Here is an 18,681-nt window from a genome sequence, read left to right on the forward strand (position 1 = left end):
TTGAATCGGTGCTGTCTAAGGATGTAGCTGCTATGGCTGATGCAATTGATAGGGAAAGTGAGACCAAGAAGGAAATATCACACATCCATGGGCAAGCTATATATCAATCATATTGTTTAAGAATCAGGGAGGCTTGTCAGACCTTTAAGCCCTTGGTACCCTCTCTGATGTTAGCTGTGAAGGGACTTTATTCATTGTTGACAAGGCTAGCAAGAACCGCTAATGTCCATGCTGGCAACCTCCACAAAGTAATCTGACAGTTTCAAGCTATTCCTGTTCTCTCTCTCTCTCTCTCTCTCTCTCTCTCTCTCTCTCTCTCTCTCTCTCTATATATATATATATATATATATATATATATATATATATATACATATACATATATATATATATATATGTATATATATACATATCATATGGCGGAACTTTGTCCTTTAACCATATTCAGCCATTGATAACCTTGATCTATATGCGTGTGTGTTTATACATCTGTATATAAAAACAACCACTACTTCAGTCAAATCTTTGGACTGGCCACGGATTTTTCTTTTTGTAGTTTGAAAGATCCATATTCTCTGTTTTCAGGCGCTTGAAGGAATAGGAGAAAGTCAGGAAGTAAAATCAGTGACTACTACTTTGTCAAGATCAGATGGTGGGGGTGGTGATGCTGTTGAGTTTGATGGTAAAGAGGGGGTGGGTCTCTCTAGGTCTGAAGATGATAAAACTGATGATTTCATTGGCTTTTCTCGACTTAGTTTGGAAGACAAAGGATGGATATCACCCCCAGATAGCATCTGCTGTACTGACTCTGGATCTGACATGACAGCAACCGAAGTTAGTCTTCCTGATAGCTTGAATGATTCAGCAGGAAATAAAGACCTGCTTTCACAGGGGTCTAGTAGTAGAAACCCCACAGGTCATATGCATACTGCTCTATTCTCTCAAACTGAAGTAGAAGAAATCTCACCCTTTGGGCTGTCACAATCTTCTCCTGTAGAAACTGATCTTAATGGTTCTGGTTCTGTGAAATCAATCAATGAGGCCACTGAACATTCTGAAGCAATAGTTGTACTAGGTGATAAAACTGCTGCCATCCCTGCTAACTCCCAAAATCCAACAAATGAGAACATAGACAAATTTGATTCAGCAGATGAGCCCCTTTCTGCAAAAGAAATTAAAAATGCTACAGAACACCGTGATGCTCGTGATCTGAACGTAAATGCCAATACTCGTGTTGGAAGGGGTATGTACAAAATCTTTATATATTATTTTTTTGTATCACTGCTTATTTAATTTATTAATCCCATATCAGTAGAATAAATAACCAGTTTTTCATTAAAATTTGTAACCCTCTCTAGTGGTGTTCAATAAATAAACACATGAAAGAATATGAACCTTACAAAATTAATGTTACCCATTTCTAATAAAAAAGAAAACCCACTGTCCTAAATGATATAAATGGACTCTGGTTGCCTTCTGTATAATGATTACACAATTATTTTGTGGGGCAAAATTAAGTTGGCAAGGAGTTGTAATGAGCCGTTGAGTAGACAGTTTCTTTTTCTTTAGTTTGATCTTACTTTGAGTTTTGCTTTTAAATGTAAAAAGTAAGGAGAAAGTGTGATTTTATGATCTGTTTTTCCTTTCATTTCCTTGCTCGTTTTAGAAGAGACTGACTTAGTGTCCAGATCTTGTCTTGATCACAGTTAAAATTATCTAAAATGTTTTAATTTGACTATGGAACAAGTTATGGAGATTGCATTTTGATATCCAATGATATTCATGAACTGTATTTTTTGAAAAAAAAAAAATAAGAAACAGTAATAAAACCACCAAGTAATCTTCTACGCCTACTAGTACCTCATTATTACTATGTCGTTCAGACATCATAATTTCTTATGTGATTGCATGTAAAGGAATTGACATGCTCTTCTTCATCTGTGGATATTTGAACTTTATGCTAGGTAAAAATGCTTATGCCTTGTCAGTACTGAGGCGGGTTGAGATGAAAATTGATGGTCGAGATATCTCTGAAAGCAGGTAGGTAGGATATTTTCGCAATCACAAAATCTTCTACTGAATTGTTTTATTAATGTTGGGCCTTCTTTGGATTGCAGAGAAATTGATATTGCAGAGCAAGTAGATTATCTACTAAAGCAAGCCACTAGTGTAGATAATCTATGCAACATGTACGAAGGTTGGACACCATGGATCTGAGGTTTCAAGAGGTTCCTCAGACTGGAGCATCTTAAGTCCCATTCCCAATATTATGCAAGAATCGGCCTCAAGCCTCGTTCCGTTGACCACGCTGAGGAATGGGTCCTTAGGCCAGCTATTTTTTCCTGGTGATGCAGGAAGCCACCAGAACAAAGTTTTTGCAGGTCCCATTAATCAAACCATTTGTTGAAGTATTTCGCTGATCACAATCACTGATCTATCCAGGGCCAAACTGTGTAGCTTCTGCCGTCCTCTTGATTTCAGCTTTTGTCGAGGCAGAGTTACTATTTTTCACCTTACATGTGGACTTTCATCTACCATCCCACAGTGAAGTCCCAGGCTCACAGCTGGTCTCGTGGGAGATGAACAAGGATTACGATGCCTTCCCTCCCTCCTGGTTTAAACAGTGTAGTGTAGCTTTTAGCTCCTGCAACTTGCATAGCCATACTGATTGAGGAGCACGTTTTGGATCCTCAGCTCTTGAAGGCTGAAAGAATGTTTTGTTTCTGGCTGGAGCATCATACTATTGCTAAATTCACGTCCAGGATGTATTACACGTATCCGTGTAATCATTTATCAGTTGATAGGTCAAGTAATCAATTGCGCATTGCTAATCTCTCATGTAATTGCAGCGTGTTTGGTTTCTCATTGGCTAGCGCACATCGGTTTGAAGCAACGAAGACCAGCTTATGCGGTTTTTACTTGGAGATTGGAGCTTATGACGAAATTTGTAACTTTCAATTCCATTTGTCATATTTCCGCTCTTTTATTCATTTTTATCCACTCCCATACATGTACCTAAAGTTGCCTTCGTATGCATCCCAATATTCTATCACTTTCCTCTTTTCTCTGGTATTATACCGAAGAAAAATATGGTAGGTGAAAACGAAAATTAATAAACACAACTGAGAAATAAATTAAAATTAAAATAGTAATTTGAAAATAGAAGATAAAAAAAAATATACATATAGGTAAACAATAACAGTAAATTTAACCATTTTTTGAATTATTTCTATTTCTTTCTCTCTTTTTTCTTTTTAAATACTTCTGCTCATTTTTATTTATCTCGTTGACGAGTTAACCTAGTTATGTAAGAGCTTGGATTGAATACCTAAGCCTTCATTTGCCTCTTACAAGAAGTTGACCGGACGATTCTCCTGGGTTTAATTGGAAAATAAAGTCCTGAAGATAATGATAAAAGAAAAGAAAGTCACGTCACTGCTAATCAGAGTATTAGTAAGAGAGTAAAATCAAGAAATAATCTACCCATACCAAGATATAACATAATTTTATTACGTTGCGCGTTTAATTATTATATTGTTTCAAAAAATATATTTTAGAATGTTATTACACGTATTTATGATAGATTATGGACTGCTTTGGTGCCCTTTGCTATCATAAACATAATAATACTATAAATAAATAAAATTAGTAATAATAAAAAAAATATCTCACCTTTCTTTTCAATTTCATCATCTATCTCGCTTAAAAACAAAGGCTCCAGGAATACGTTGATGCGTTATGCCTTCTATTTCTTACCTATTAAAAAAATAAACAAATAAAAATACTTTAATTAAATTTTAAGTATTTCATAAATTAGAATAATTTTAATTGAACTCTTATTGAAAAATATTTTTTAAATATTTAATATTTTTCTATTTTTTAGTATTTTACTGTTGAAATAAAAATCAAAATATTATTTTAAACATTCAATAACTCAATTCAAAAACCTCTATCACGTAAAACTACACCAAAATATTAGATATTTGATCCAGTTTTTCTTTTTTAACCGGAGAGGATCTTTTTCCCAATTGTTTAAATTAGCAATCGCACACAGATCCAAAAGAAGAATCTCGTACCCTGCTCTGAGGCAAGTGGCACTTCCACAAGTGCCACGCATGTTGTTTATCTTTCATGCTGTAACACGGTTTCACGCCATCAGATTTTCATGCGTATATAATAACATGAAATCTAAGATTCTAGTTCCTGTTTTACGTTTCAGTTTCAAACTCACAAAAAGAACACAGTTTCCAAATAACGCTTCACTTTATCTAAATCTTAACACCCCAATGACCTCACTCACCTTATATATATATATATATATATATATATATATATATATATATATTCAAACATACTTCTCACATCAAACTAAACATTACCAGAAGTCTCTTTCTTGTTTTTGCTGTCATCTCAATTTCAGTCACTTATTTTTCATACCAGCTCTCTGATTATTGATTTTCAGTTTTTGCTGCTAATTCGGTACATTTCAAGTCATGTCTGCACTGGTGGATATATGGACAAGCGAACAGTCCAAGCTAAGGGAAAAAGATGCTGCTTCCATTCAACACGAATCTGCTCAATTCCTCCAGAAAATGGATCAGAACTCATCTGGGTTGGCTGAACTTGCTGCCAAACCCATGCAAGTTAACAAGCCAAGGTTGCTCTTTTCGGAGGCTTCACTTTCCATGCTTGTTCAATGTTTTAGCCCTTGAAGAAAGCAATAAATGCTTAACTCACTTTATTTCTTCCTTTCAAAGTTAGAATCATGTGTGTTATGTGTGTGTGTACATATATATATATATATATATATATATATATATATATATATATATATATATATATATATATATATTATAATATACACTGCTCCTTCATATTTCTAATAAAATCACCTGTTTGGTTTTTCTTTTCTTCTCTTAATTTGACACCAAATCGTTTTGAAGTATATGTTTGATGATGAATCATCAATCAAATTTTGTTACTACTCGCTACCAATAACCTCGAGTAAATAAAATATATACACTCATCTTGTAAAGGCATGTGGAGACTATGCTAATCATGGGTATAACCTCATACCAAGTTTACCACTTTCTATTAAACCAAGTTTAGATAAGGATATATTAAAAAAATTCGGATAACCTTTTAAACTTTAGTCAAAAAAATAGACAAAAGAGAAAGTTTATTATTATCTATTCTGAGAGGAATGTTCTACCTGAATTCTGTAAAACTCGGTCCTTCTAGAGAAATGGAAAACCAGAACGCGTTATAATTAAGTATATTTAATCATACTAGCCAGTCATAGATATATATATATTTTTTGGAGGTGTTGTTGACTATGCTTTTAAAATATATAACTGGGCATGTGTCAATTTCCATTGACTTGTTCCTTTCTTTTAGCAAATTACATTTTCATTCAAAGGAAGTTATTAATATACATAAAAATGATTTTCAATTATTCAAAGGTGACATGACAACAGATACTTAAGGATTAAACACACGAACCATAGCTGTTGGTGTAGTTTGAAAAGTTCCACGCCGTCGTTGTTGTCCATTTCTTTACTCAGCAATTTCCATTCCAACGTTTTGAATACGTTGTTCGATAAACCAAAACATGTGCCACTCTTTCCCTCGCAAGTCTTCTTCATATACTCTCTACCGATTGCCACTCACTTAGCTGTTTCCTAATTCAGATATTACGTCTCAGAAAATGAGTGGCGGTGGAGGAACAGCATAAGCAGCATCAAGTTGTGTTGATTTGATCGGAGTGAAAAGGTTTGTTTCAGTTGGTTTTTGAAAGTTTTACTCTGGAATGATATATTACCGTACATGGCTTCGCTTCTGAAAAATCTACGTCCCGGTGTGCCTTCAGTTCATGATGCTGGTGGTGATTTCAGCTATGAGTACTCTTTTGCTGAGGAATACAAAGGCCCTCCTCTTGGCTACTCCGTCCCAGAAGTTCTTCCTTTCAACCTTGACCACGTCCCGTTTGCGCCTGTTGCTCATTCTCCTCCTCACAACTTGTCCCTCCCAGTTATCCAACCCTTTAGAAAAACCAATGCAGAATTGGCTTCAAAAACTGCTTCTGTTTCTTCTGATCCACTGTCTCGCGAACAGGAGGATCATGATGATGATGATGACGACGACCCTTTAAACCCAAAACATGTTAAACGGCCCTCCGTGGTGACTTTTCGTAATCCTGAGACAAATGAGATAGTGGAGGATGAAGAGATTGTTGAACCTGCAGGTGGAGAAAGTAGTAGCAACAATAGTAAACGTGTGAGGCCGCATGCCGAGAGAGTTGGGAAGAAGGGTTCGTGCTATCGATGTCTTAAAGGGAGTCGTCTAACTGAGAGGGAGGTTTGCATTGTTTGCAGTGCAAAGTTTTGTCGCAACTGTGTGCTTAGAGTAATGGGGTCCATGCCTGAAGGCAGAAAATGTGTCACTTGCATTGGTCACAGAATTGATGAGAACAAGCGAGGGAGGCTTGGAAAACCTTCTCGGATGCTCAAGTACTTGTTGTCTAAGGGAGAAATGAAACAAATCATGAAGGATGAGATGTTTTGTGAAACAAATCAAATACCAGCAGAAGATGTTATTGTGAATGGAGAACCTCTTGACTGGGATCAGCTCACGCTGCTTTTGACCTGTTCAAACCCCCCAAAAGGATTGCAACCGGGTTTCTATTGGTATGATAAAGCATCTGGCTTTTGGGGAAAGGTGATCATCAACTCCAACCTTATTGATACTCTTTTTTGTTAGTTCAATCTGAGTGAAGCTTAATGAACTTGAACTTACCCTTTATGCTTTTCACAAGCAAAGCTCAAATATGGTGTACTGCTTGATCCTGCAGGAAGGTCAACGACCATGTCAAATTATTAGCCCACAGTTGGAAGTTGGGGGCCACTTGCAGAGAAATGCAAGCAATGGAAAGACAGAAGTAACTATAAATGGTCGAGAGATTACCAAAGAAGAGCTATGGATACTGAAGGTGGTTGTTGATCTGTGCACTTTCATAGTATACATTTTGAAACTGTTAAACTCAAGTGTCACTTTGTTTGATTGCAGTGGGCAAGAGTGCCATGTGATGGAACAACTGACTTTTGGGTGAGCCATGATGGATCATACATGGAAGTGGGACAGAAGAATGTGAAGGGGCATATATGGGAGAAGGTAACTGATGTTGTTTAGCTTTTCTTAAGCTATAAATCTCTTGTAAATGACTCTGGTATATGTGCATGTTTTTGACAGCCTACAGTGAAGTTTGCTTCTCTAATTCTATCCCTGCCAGTTCCTTGTAGTTCCTTAACTCCTTCTGGCGAAGGAGAAAGTGGAATTAGCAAACACAACATTGAACAGAAAATACTTTACAAATATTTACTTGTCGGTTCTGTCAATTCTGGAACATGTACGATATATAAACAGGTAATATGCTGCTGGAGGGAATTATTTTGTCATGACATTGTTTGGTATCTCTCTGACATCTGAATAACTGTCTGTAATTTTTATGTTGAAGGCTTGAGTTTTGTGACACTTAGACTGAACCATTTATATTGCAGGCCAGGCTTCTGTATGATGTTCCTTTCTCTGAAACCGAGCTTCACAACACTAAGCTGGTAATTCAAAGAAACTTGTATAGGTACCTCGGTATCATACTAGAGGCGCGAGAAATTTTTGAAGAGAGTTTGTATAAAAAAAGTAACGAACAACATGTTGGTGAATCAACTTCTTCTGGTAATTGCTTTTCTTTGAATATATAAAAAGATAACTGGGAGGTCTGCGCTGTCTGAATGAAGTGTTTATCCACATTTCATTGCAAACCTTTTCCTTTTGCATTCTTTTTTGAACATCATAAAGCAAAATGGCCTCATCCATGCAGTCTTTGACAACAAGATTAATGCTAATTTCCTCATTTGCTAAACAGAATGTTAAGGAGAAAAGTTATTGATGTTTAGTTTACAACAGGGACTACTGGAGAAATTATTGACACGACAACCTATTCCATTAGTCCAAGACTAAGAGCTTTCTCCGATTGGCTACTCCAATACATGATGTCTGGAAACTTGGATGAAATATTTCCAGCAGCTGCTCGTGAATATGCCCCACTGGTGGAGGAACTGTGGAGGGATGCAGCCATTCAGGCCACGTACAACAGGAGAAATGAAATAAAAAATCTGCCACAAACTGCTAGATATTTTCTTGAGCGGGTAAGAAAATGTTTAGCCCCCACAGATTCATCGTCATCGCATCATAATTCATTTCTACTTTCATAAAGTTCTGTTTTTTTTTCTACTCTGCTGCCATTCTCTATACTAGAGTTGTTACACAGTTCACAAGGTTAATAATGCTCTATTACAGAATAGAAAGTATTTATCTTGTCTTTTCTCCTCTTTCTAATCCCTCTTGAACTTCTTGAGTTAGTTTAAGTTTGATACAGGATTATGTAACACAAGATTATCTCAATCTCACAGATATCTGAATATTTCTTCGGATGCAGTCTGTTGAAATTTCCAGGATAGATTATGAACCCTTGGACATGGACATCTTGTATGCTGAAGGGATAACCTTAACCAATGGCCTTTCTTCCATGGAATTTTCATTTCCTGTGTCAGCTCATGAGGACTCATTGGACCCTGTTTATCGACATGATCCTTTACTCAGGTCACCTTTCATTTCATCAAGTTTACACAGATAACAATCTTCAGTTCTGTAGTTATTATGCACTTCATTTTTCAATTCCAAACCAAAACTAAGCTAGCTGATTATGCCACTCAAAGCATAAACCTTGTAATGGATAAAACAACTTACGGCACTGCGTTGAATCTTTGTTTGTGCTTGTAGGTATCAGCTCATCAGAGTACATCCAAAAAGCCTTGGAGAAAAGTGCAAGTGGTTAGACATGTTTGAAGACACTGATGTAGTCTTGTTCTCAGTGGCCTTAACTGACTATGATGAGTACACGGTAGACAGTAAAGGAGCTGTTACCAACAAAATTTTAGCAGCCAGACATCTCTTTCAAAATATCATCACTCATAGAGTCTTCAGCAACAAGAAATTTCTTCTCATATTGACCAAGTTTGATCTGTTTGAGGAAAAGATTGAACAGGTTCCTCTAACACAATGTGAATGGTTTTTGGACTTCGATCCAGTTATTAGCCACAATCATAAAACCGCCAGTATTAGCAAACGTAGCAACCATCCTCCACTGGCTCAACGTGCTTTTCAATACATTGGTATGAAGTTCAAGAGCTGGTTCAATTCTCTAACTGGTCGAAAGCTGTTTGTTTCACTGGTTTCTGGATTGGAACCTTCTACTGTTGATGAAGCTCTTAGATATGCCAGAGAGGTTATGGTGTGGCAAAAATGGGACCCCTCTTTGAGAAATGAGAAGTCTGAGATAACATCCACAACTTTTGAGGCCAGCTCTGAAGAAAAATATAATAACTATAATCAACCCTAGAAAATTCTCTAGTTTTTTCCTCACATTTTGGAACCAGTCAATAGTACTGGATTAACATTGTTGTCACCACCATATAATAAGTAGTCTCTTCCAGATATGCTCTGTAAATGTGACTTTAGAATGACAATTTCATGTATGATATAATAAATCAAAATTACATTCATTCATGTTTGATTAGAAATAAACAAAATCCATATACTTTTATGTGAGATTTATTCTGTATAAATTATTACAAAGTCTAAGATAAAACCATTCAAACACAATTCACTTCACTTTAAATATAATTTTAACTAAAATTGATTTTGTAAAATCAAAGTCACTCAATATTTAAGTTTGCCAAACATTAGTTACATGTTAACTTTTTGACAAATATACCAAATCGTTTCAAAATACAGTGAATAAGTAAAAATATCCTTCTCCCAAAGGACTTGTGCAACACATGACAATTCTTCCTTTTATAGCTCAATTAGACATCAAAATGTATAAAACAATACAAGAAACTATTTTTGGTATTTTATCAAACAGTTGGTATGTAAGGAATTATATTTAAAAGAAACTTTGTTGGAATTAGGTTCATGAATCATATGAAGATAAAACTCTGTACAATATATCATTATTTCATTCAAACATTCACATCAAGGCATACTAGTCCTAATCCCTTATCAACTAGTTCTAAATTAATATATCAAACTGTTAATCCCTTAATCAATTTAACATACAATTTGCATTAAGTCCGATGCTAAGAATGACCAAGTTATTGAGTTTATTCTTAGATCCCAAATCACTTAGGTGCTCTATCTATGTCCATGTTCAAAGTTACTTTCCAGTAATTAAAAACATTCAAATAATATTATATTTCTATACAATGATAGTAAATTCAAGAAAGAACATATGAACGAACAACTATATATTGAACAGGAAAATTACATAAGAGTGAGTTCATTACATCAATTCCAATGAAAAAAAAATTTAACTACTCTAGTCATCTAGAACGTACACATTTGAAGCAATCCCTTGCAACAATGATGTCTTGATGCCTTGAAGTAGTCTCCTGAAAGTTTCATAAATATTTTCGTTTCTTTCTTTGTTCGAGCATTTTTTTCTTTCTGTCTGTCTCGAACTTAAAAATCAATTCTGATTTAATTAATTTGCTCAGCGCACAAGTATGCGTGCGCTCTACGAAATTTCAAATTGATGCTTCTTTAACTGGTGTTATTCACTTAGCGTACAGGTGATGGTGTGTTATCCGAATTTCTTCTGCTAGCTCTACGAATTTTGGTTTGCATTCAGCGAAAATTGACTGACAGAATCTAAATAATACACCCTTTCTTGTATAATATTTTATCTAACAATCTATTCCTATTACAACTTTTCACTGAAGAACAACATAAACAATTACAAGATTGAGCTCATTTATAAGTATAAAAAGAATTCTTTTTCACACTTTTCAGAATATTTTTCATTGCTGACCCAAAAAATCTTGCTTTTACTATGCTGAAATATATTTCGCTATCACCTTTTGATATTATGATACAAATTGTTAAATATCACCCTTTATAGTGCACATTGTTGAATGGAGGTTTGTGACAAAAATCAGAACTAAAGCTTTGTGACAAAAATCAGAACTAAAGCTTTGTGACAAAAATCAATGAACTGGGTTGAGGTGAGTATAACCTTTTTGTCACGTACTGACCCTGATATTTTTTAGGCTTGAAAAATATCCTGGAAAGAAAGGTGCTCCAAACTTTTATGCGAATAAAAAAATGAAAATTAGCAGAAGATTCGGATATTTTTTGTTCATAAAAGCAAGAACAGACAATTTAACCAACAATCTCACCAAAAGGCACCCCTTTATGAGAAAGAGAAAGTCATTTCTGTTTACCTTTTCCTGTAAAGTATCATAAAATCAAGGTTTTATTGATTTTAACTGTACTAATTACGTTGCATAAGCACCAATAATGCACTGATTTTAACTTTTCTACAAGATGAAATCCACCGACACATCTAAAGAGATTATAATTGCATATTTACATATATCGAGTCAACAAAACTAAAACAGAAGAACTGAAGTATATAATCAAACATGAAATTAAACTCAAAAAAACTGGTATACCAAATACCATGTTTGATTATATCAGAACTTATGTACAATAGTTCATTACACTTCCATTACATAACTCGCAGGCTAAGAACTGAGATAGACAACTAGAAATGGAATATACAAAACATATTGATTCTGCTATTGCTCATTCCTTAAAATCAGCAAGAACATCCTTAATGAAAAACATATCACCAAGGCACAAATCGATCCATAAGCAAACACATGGTTGCCTCTGACATGGTTCCACTGTTGTCTCTGGTAACTGCAGTGTTCTTCTTCTGTGCTTCCTTTTCTTCCTGTTCCCTTTCTGATCCTTCTTTGGCTTTGGACAAGAAAGGCTTGCGTGAAAGTACTTTTTCTCTCAGCTTTGCAAGCTCCCCAACCCACACCTCTACAACAGCAGACATTTTCTTCAGCAACTGCAAACCAGTGAGGTAAAAGACTCTGTTTTGTTGATTTTGCTTTGAGCTTTTGCTTTGTGTTTTTGCATGAAGATGGATGGTGAAGAGAGTGTGGTTTATATAGGAAGAAAGTAGAAAGGGTATGTGAAAAGGTAGAAGCTTTTGGAGCACCTTGGATTCAGTAGTGGCACACAGGACTCAGTCAATTCAATTGGATATACTTCAAAACTTTCTGATATTCGGTGGGAGAAATCTATTGGCTATATTAATATTTTTCTCTGGTTTTGGCCCACTGGCTCCATGAATTTATGGAAGTACATGATTATGATAGTACCATGTTTTGAATTCAAGGATAAGATGAGTTTGAGCATTCAATTATTGCTTTTCCTTTTTCTTATCAAACCCAAAATATTATAAATTTCAATATGAAAATAACTATCTACATTTATTAAGAAAACTACTTGTTAATACCTTTTTATTGTATTAATTTTTTAAAAAATATTTAAAGCATAAATTAGTTAAGATATGTTTCGAACCTGGTTTACTTTTCAATCATCATTTTTTTATTATTAAAAGTATTCTCTTTGTTTTTCATAGGAATTGGAAAGCTATCAATCTGTATATAATTCAGAATAATTATTATTTGAATAATAAACCAAATATTAATGATGATATGTATGACTTATATGATACATGCATGACATTGGCGGGCTCCATCATGAATGACGTTTGCCGACTACTCATCACTTTTTATGACTTATAATTCAATTATACTATGAACGAAAGCAACCTCACTGTACAATACTTGTCTATAGTTATTATAAAATAAAAATAGGTTTTCACTGTATTAATCTCACTTTATTAAAATTTATTATTCATTGACTGTGATAAATGTTGCTAAAAAATGAACTTATTTTTTAATTGGGTTATAAGAAATTTAATTTGCATTATTGTATAGTTAGCATAAATACTAGTACTTTGATATTTATGTGTCCGCTTGTCAATTACGCTAAGATAATATAATTATAAAATATAAATACTTTGTAAAAAACAGTGTTTTTTTAAAGGATAATGTATGAATGAAAATAATTACATATTTCCACATTTTTAATTGTTTAACGTATGCTGTGGTTAATTTTTTATTTGAGAGACTGTAAAATTGTTTTTAAGTTTGAGAGATTGTGAAATTGTTTTTAAATTAAGAGATTATATGGTTTCCCATTTTTATTTTTATTAAATAATGGAAATATATTTATCCGATGGTTAAAGATAAAAGAGCTTAATATACGAAAACAAATTATTATAAAAGATAAAAGAGTTTTTGGGGAGGACTCAACTTTTCCAAGAAAGGTCCAACAAAATTTCTCACTGGGCTTTCTTATTGAGCCATTATTGGACTTATCACAAGACTTATAGGCTTTTTCTTCTTGTAGCTCCATAATTTTTAAAAGTGGCTTCTCGATTAATTGATCTAGAAATATTCTAAAAAGAGTTTTTCGTAACATATATAATTAAGAATAAGTTTTATAGAATTAGTTTTCTAGAACACATTTTGTTTTGGAATTAGTTTTTGAGAATGAACTCTCTCTCTTAACCAATCTAGCACTATTTTAATGTAATATTTTAAAATTTATATTTGGTTATTTGATTTATTGAAATAATTAAATTTGAATTACATAAATGACTATAACAATGGCAACAATGTGACGTTAATTTAGGAGTAGTAAAGCAAACAAACCTAATTCGTTTTCGTCCACATGTCGTTGGTATGTAAAAAAAGGTTTAATAATTTTTTGTGACTTTTTTCACATAGGCTTCTATTTTATTTTTTTTTTGGTCTCAAATAAGACTCTTAAGGTCTCAAGCATCTTATGGCATTTCTTAATCCTTTAACACTTTTCTTTAGCTTATTTAAATGTTTGAACTAGTATCTTTTTCAACTTATCCAAAGTCTCTTAGCATAATTTTAGAGTTGTGACTGCCATCAAAATTCTTGTATATTGTCTTTTATCATCGTCCCAATACCAAAATCAACTTGCAATATTAAGTTAGTGAGAAAAAGAAAAACTAGATTGATCAGATATGAAGTATATTAAAACTGAAATTATTCTCTAGTGCTTTGCTTATATAAAGCGTGAGATTATACATAGCTCATACTTATTTCCCTCTCAAGCCTAGCATAGTTTAGTTTACAATATATTTATTTTAGTTAACGTAGTTTTTTTAACAATTTTTGTTTTATAATTTCTAGCAAATAGTTTTCTTTTTCTTTTTAACGAGTTAGTATAGTTTATAGCAAATCGGTTTGGTTCGACTCGGCTCGGTACGGTTTGGTTGGTTCCGTTCGATTCGATTTTGTTCTGCTCGGCTCGGCTTGTTCGGCTGGGCTCGGCTTGTTCGATTATGCTCAACTCGGTTCGGTTCAGTTTGGTTTGGCTCAGCTCGATTTAGCTAAGCTCGGCTCATTGTCGTTCGATTCAGTTCAGTTCGATTCGATTATGCTCGACTCGGATCGATTCGGTTCTGTTTGGTTCGGTTAGATTCAATTCAGTTCAGAGTTTTGTTCTGTTCGGCTCGACTCTATTCGATTAGTTTCTGTTCGATTCACACGGTCATTGCTACGTGACACAATGTCAATTTGACACATGACAATTTTTTAATTTATTTTTTAAATTAAAAAAATATTTTAAAAAAAAACCACAAAGTAACAAGTGATACAATCTTTAATGATGTTAGTACAAAACTAACAATAAAAACATAATTGCTTCAATTTAAAAAAAAATAAAAATTCAATTAAAACCAAAAAAAGTAAGAAAGTTATTTAAAAAAAGTCACTAAAAATAAGAACCATCTTATTAAGCCAAAATAAACAACATGAATTCATCTACCGCAGTAAAACGAGTCAAAAAATTTTGACATGTCTTGCTATATATATATATATCAAAAATATATTTAATACTATAAATGTTTTTTAAAATTTTAATTGATTAATTAATAATTGAGTAAATTCAAGTAATTATCATCTTTATATATTAAGGTTAATGATTTAAGTTATAAATTATTGTTTTATAAATAATATAATATTTAAAAAATAATGTTTAATTATTTTTATTTAAAAAACCATCTTTTACCTGTCCAATTTCGTAGGTTAGATAAAATGCATCAAAACTTACATTACCACTACTAATTTAATCTTTTTCTCTTAGTATGTGAATGCAGTTAGTAATAAGGAAGAAAAGCCAACTTGTAATGTACTCACGATGAAGAATTACTACTAGATCTCCTCTTTATACTAGATCATTACAAAAGCCAACTTTTGTAATTTAATTACTTTTTGTATATTATAGAAATTGGATTTTATAATATATTTACGCATTAATGCATTGTGGAACTAGTCTCCATATAATCTATGTAAACGCACTTGGCCATATTTAAAAAAAAAATTAAAGTATAGTGTGTAATTAGAGAAAAAAAAAAGTGACGGAATGGAGACAGCATAATTAGAGTTTTATAAAAGGTAAATAAAATTAAATGATAAAAATTAAAAAATTTTAACCTAATATATTTTTGGAATAAGAAAAAGTTTAGAGAAGTGTAGGTTCCTTACAATTGCACAACGTTTTCTTTTGTTTTAAAATGAAACATTTTGAGTATGACCTATTCATTAAAAAAAAAGAATAAAATATATTTTTGTTTCTGTAAAAATGATCTCCTTAATTTTTTGAAAAATTATTTACTAGTGTTAAATCAATAATACAAAAATAAATAATTGCTCAACTCCATAAATATCTAAATGTAAGAAATTTGATTAATTTTGTGTTAAAAGAAAAAGTTTACCATTTGTTAAAAAAATTGCACTAAAATATTTGCAGTTGTCCAAAAAAGTTAGATTAATCGAGTGCAATATGAATCTGAAGAAGTGAGAGCTCTAGAACTTGCAATTATTGCTTTATCATTCATCTCTTGTCGTGATTGTTCTGATCAACTATGTATACTACAACCAGCTGACACGTACACTACAGTTCTTTCATTAATATTGCCTACACCAATCACTTCTAAACCTGTAGGACCAGAAATCAATCCACTTACAGAATGGCGAAAAAAGTTAGAATGGATGATAATGCTTGTAGCTATCAGTATAAAAGAATATAAAACACTCGATTAAAAGCCATAAAGTGTTCAAAATTATACGTTATATAATAAAGTTTATAAATTATATTGCTATCGATGATAATGATATCAGTGTCATTATCCTAACTTCTAAAGATCGAAATAAATAACATTAAATTTTACAATATCATCCAATACAGTTTTTGGGTCATCTAAAGGTTTATCACATAGAGGCAGTATTTTTCTGAATATACTTAACACAGTAACATGTTGAAGAGTTTCTGCAGAAGAAACCTAAAGAGTTAAACTTGAAATGTTTAACGAAAGATTCTGCATTGGTATATTATCCTTGATTATATTAAAGATAACAGGGATAGGTATGAAGCAACATGATGCAGAAATCCTGGTTCCATGATTGATGAACATGGAAGATATTTTGTTTGAGTCAAAAAAGAGGAGCTTTTGACTGCATGCATGTGTTCTTGAGAGACAGTGGTTTTTGGGGTTAGTGAATGGGCCAAAACTAGATAGGTGTGAAGCAGTGATCAAAATATAGCCATCTGTAGAGCACTAACAGCGGTTGGTGGCTAGCTACATTGTTATCATTTATTAACTTTTTGGTGAAGTTATGATTAGATTACTTGGACACACTCTTCACATTTGCATCCTAACGACAACATGGTCCAATAATTCTCCAATAGCGCGCCATGTGTAAAGCACTAGAACTGCTACAGCTACAATGCAGGTTCTAGAACTGCTACCACTCTTCTGATATTTCTGTAATGCCTCCATTTCTTACATCAACAAAATTCCAAAGAAATTGAGATAATGTAATGAAAATATCATAATTGGTCATACTTTAAAAGTTTGTCCACATGTGAAATGTCGAGTGCTACTGATAATTGATCATATTGACATTTCATTTAGCAGCTATAGATATGGTCAAAACATGTCCTAATAATACTATTTTTATCACTATTCACAAACAGTAAAGTTTGGGCTTTATGTCATCATGAACCTATGAATCAGAACGGCTTGAAATATATACCCAGAGGGACAAAAGTGGGGATTCTTTATGGACACTGTTTCAGTAAAAAGTTTTAAATTAGATGCTATTGAAATATATATTTTGGACTGTCAAATTTGCTTTGTTTTATTTATATCAGTTACTTACTATAGTCATTGTCAGTGTTTTAAACAGCAAAATCTAGAAAATGAACATCCATTTATGTATACAGTAAAACAAAACCATAGAAATATCAGATTGGAATCATAGTTACAATGGAGCTGGCCATTAGAATGTATTCTGAAAAAGCTTTAAAACAGTGCTAAATTGGTTGTGGCTGATCTGTGGGACAGCACAAGACGAAGAATGATTCTAATTATATGATTCAAAACTATAACAGACCAGCGCCACGTTGCCAGCATAACATTATTTTTCAATCATGAAAATATACAGAAAAAGGGAAAATTGCAATGATTCAAAGGCTTTGACGTTCTTGCTACGCAAATCATCAGCTAATCGGTCATATCTACACACACTGGAAAATAATGAAAATGAAAATACAACGAGGATGAATTATGATATCATTGGTAAAAAATAAATGAATGCAGGATGAGTGCCTCTTAAAGTTTTCTTCTTTTTGAAGTAAATTTCTTACTGATACTGCACAAAGAATATTTTAGCTCTTTTAGACTGCGTAAAACCTTGAGTGAAACAACCAAAGATAGTTAATCGGTTTGAAAGAATGTTAAGAGTAATGCTTAAAACTGATTTTAAACCTTAATGAGGAAAAATATTATTACTTAAAAATTATACCATGTATCTTTAAAAGCAACTTTAAAAATATTAAACCAATCTAAGAATTTTCAAATACCTCCATTTATTAGTTCCAAAAGATCTTGTATTTAGTATTACAACAAAATCCGGTAGAGAAAAAAAAAACTAAAACTGATTAAAAATAAATTTTGCTTACATTAGTTCTTCTATTAAAGTGTTAAAAATTTAAGAAAATGTTCACTTTATAGAAATATTTGCTTTTATTTTTTTTTTAGCATAATTATGTTCTGGTCCTTAAATTTTCGGATGAATCGACTTTTGGTCCCTAAAAGTTAAAAAAAATTAGTAATAAAATTTTGAAAAATATATTTAGTTTTTAAACACTTGGATTATTTTGTTTAATAATTTCAAAACGGTAATTTGAGAAATTAAAATCATGTTAAAGAAACACATTTGGGTAAAATTAGAAACATATAAGACTAACCATATAATTAAGTCATTTTTAATATTTTATGTGTGTGTGTGTGTGAATATTAGAAATTTTAATACCTACGGAATATTTCTTTTTACCTAACCAGAATAAATTGCTAACATTCTTAGCCTTACCTACTTTTTGACTTATTTTTAACTCATCAAACTTGCGCTTTAGAGTTTCATTAGCGTTATATTTTGTTAAGATTTACAGTATATGTTTTGTTTAAGTAGAAAAAGAAAAAAGAAAATGATCAAATATGTATCCATATATATCATAATTCTCCCATTCTTTCTCCAATTAAGAAAAAAAGAATAATTATATGAAACCACAGTATTCATTCTTTTGTACTAAATTCTGTTC

At 32.6% G+C, this 18,681-nt stretch overlaps 3 protein-coding genes across 3 annotated transcripts; 2 read left to right on the forward strand and 1 right to left on the reverse strand.

Moving 5' to 3' along the window:
- The first annotated feature begins 8 nt into the window (after window positions 1-8).
- LOC148193432 (uncharacterized) lies at window positions 9-3,049 on the forward strand. The gene is made up of 4 exons (XM_088097981.1): window positions 9-248; window positions 583-1,240; window positions 1,962-2,037; window positions 2,115-3,049. Exons 1-4 carry the CDS (start codon window positions 33-35, stop codon window positions 2,212-2,214), a joined length of 1,050 nt encoding a protein of 349 aa, XP_087954107.1. The 5' UTR covers window positions 9-32; the 3' UTR covers window positions 2,215-3,049.
- A 2,273-nt stretch (window positions 3,050-5,322) lies between these two features.
- On the forward strand, window positions 5,323-9,663 carry LOC148193433 (extra-large guanine nucleotide-binding protein 1-like). The gene is made up of 8 exons (XM_088098924.1): window positions 5,323-6,714; window positions 6,848-6,985; window positions 7,063-7,167; window positions 7,246-7,419; window positions 7,554-7,728; window positions 7,960-8,201; window positions 8,492-8,655; window positions 8,836-9,663. Exons 1-8 carry the CDS (start codon window positions 5,824-5,826, stop codon window positions 9,452-9,454), a joined length of 2,508 nt encoding a protein of 835 aa, XP_087955050.1. The 5' UTR covers window positions 5,323-5,823; the 3' UTR covers window positions 9,455-9,663.
- Window positions 9,664-11,543: 1,880 nt separating this feature from the next.
- Window positions 11,544-12,173, reverse strand: LOC148193434 (uncharacterized). Its single transcript, XM_088098319.1, has one exon. The coding sequence runs from the start codon at window positions 11,960-11,962 to the stop codon at window positions 11,744-11,746; it is 219 nt and encodes a 72-aa protein (XP_087954445.1). The 5' UTR covers window positions 11,963-12,173; the 3' UTR covers window positions 11,544-11,743.
- Between the last annotated feature and the right edge of the window lie 6,508 nt (window positions 12,174-18,681).

This window comes from Vigna umbellata, chromosome 9 (genome assembly GCF_029865625.1).
Source record: "Vigna umbellata cultivar VRB3 chromosome 9, Vumbellata_1.0, whole genome shotgun sequence".
NCBI lineage: Eukaryota > Viridiplantae > Streptophyta > Magnoliopsida > Fabales > Fabaceae > Vigna > Vigna umbellata.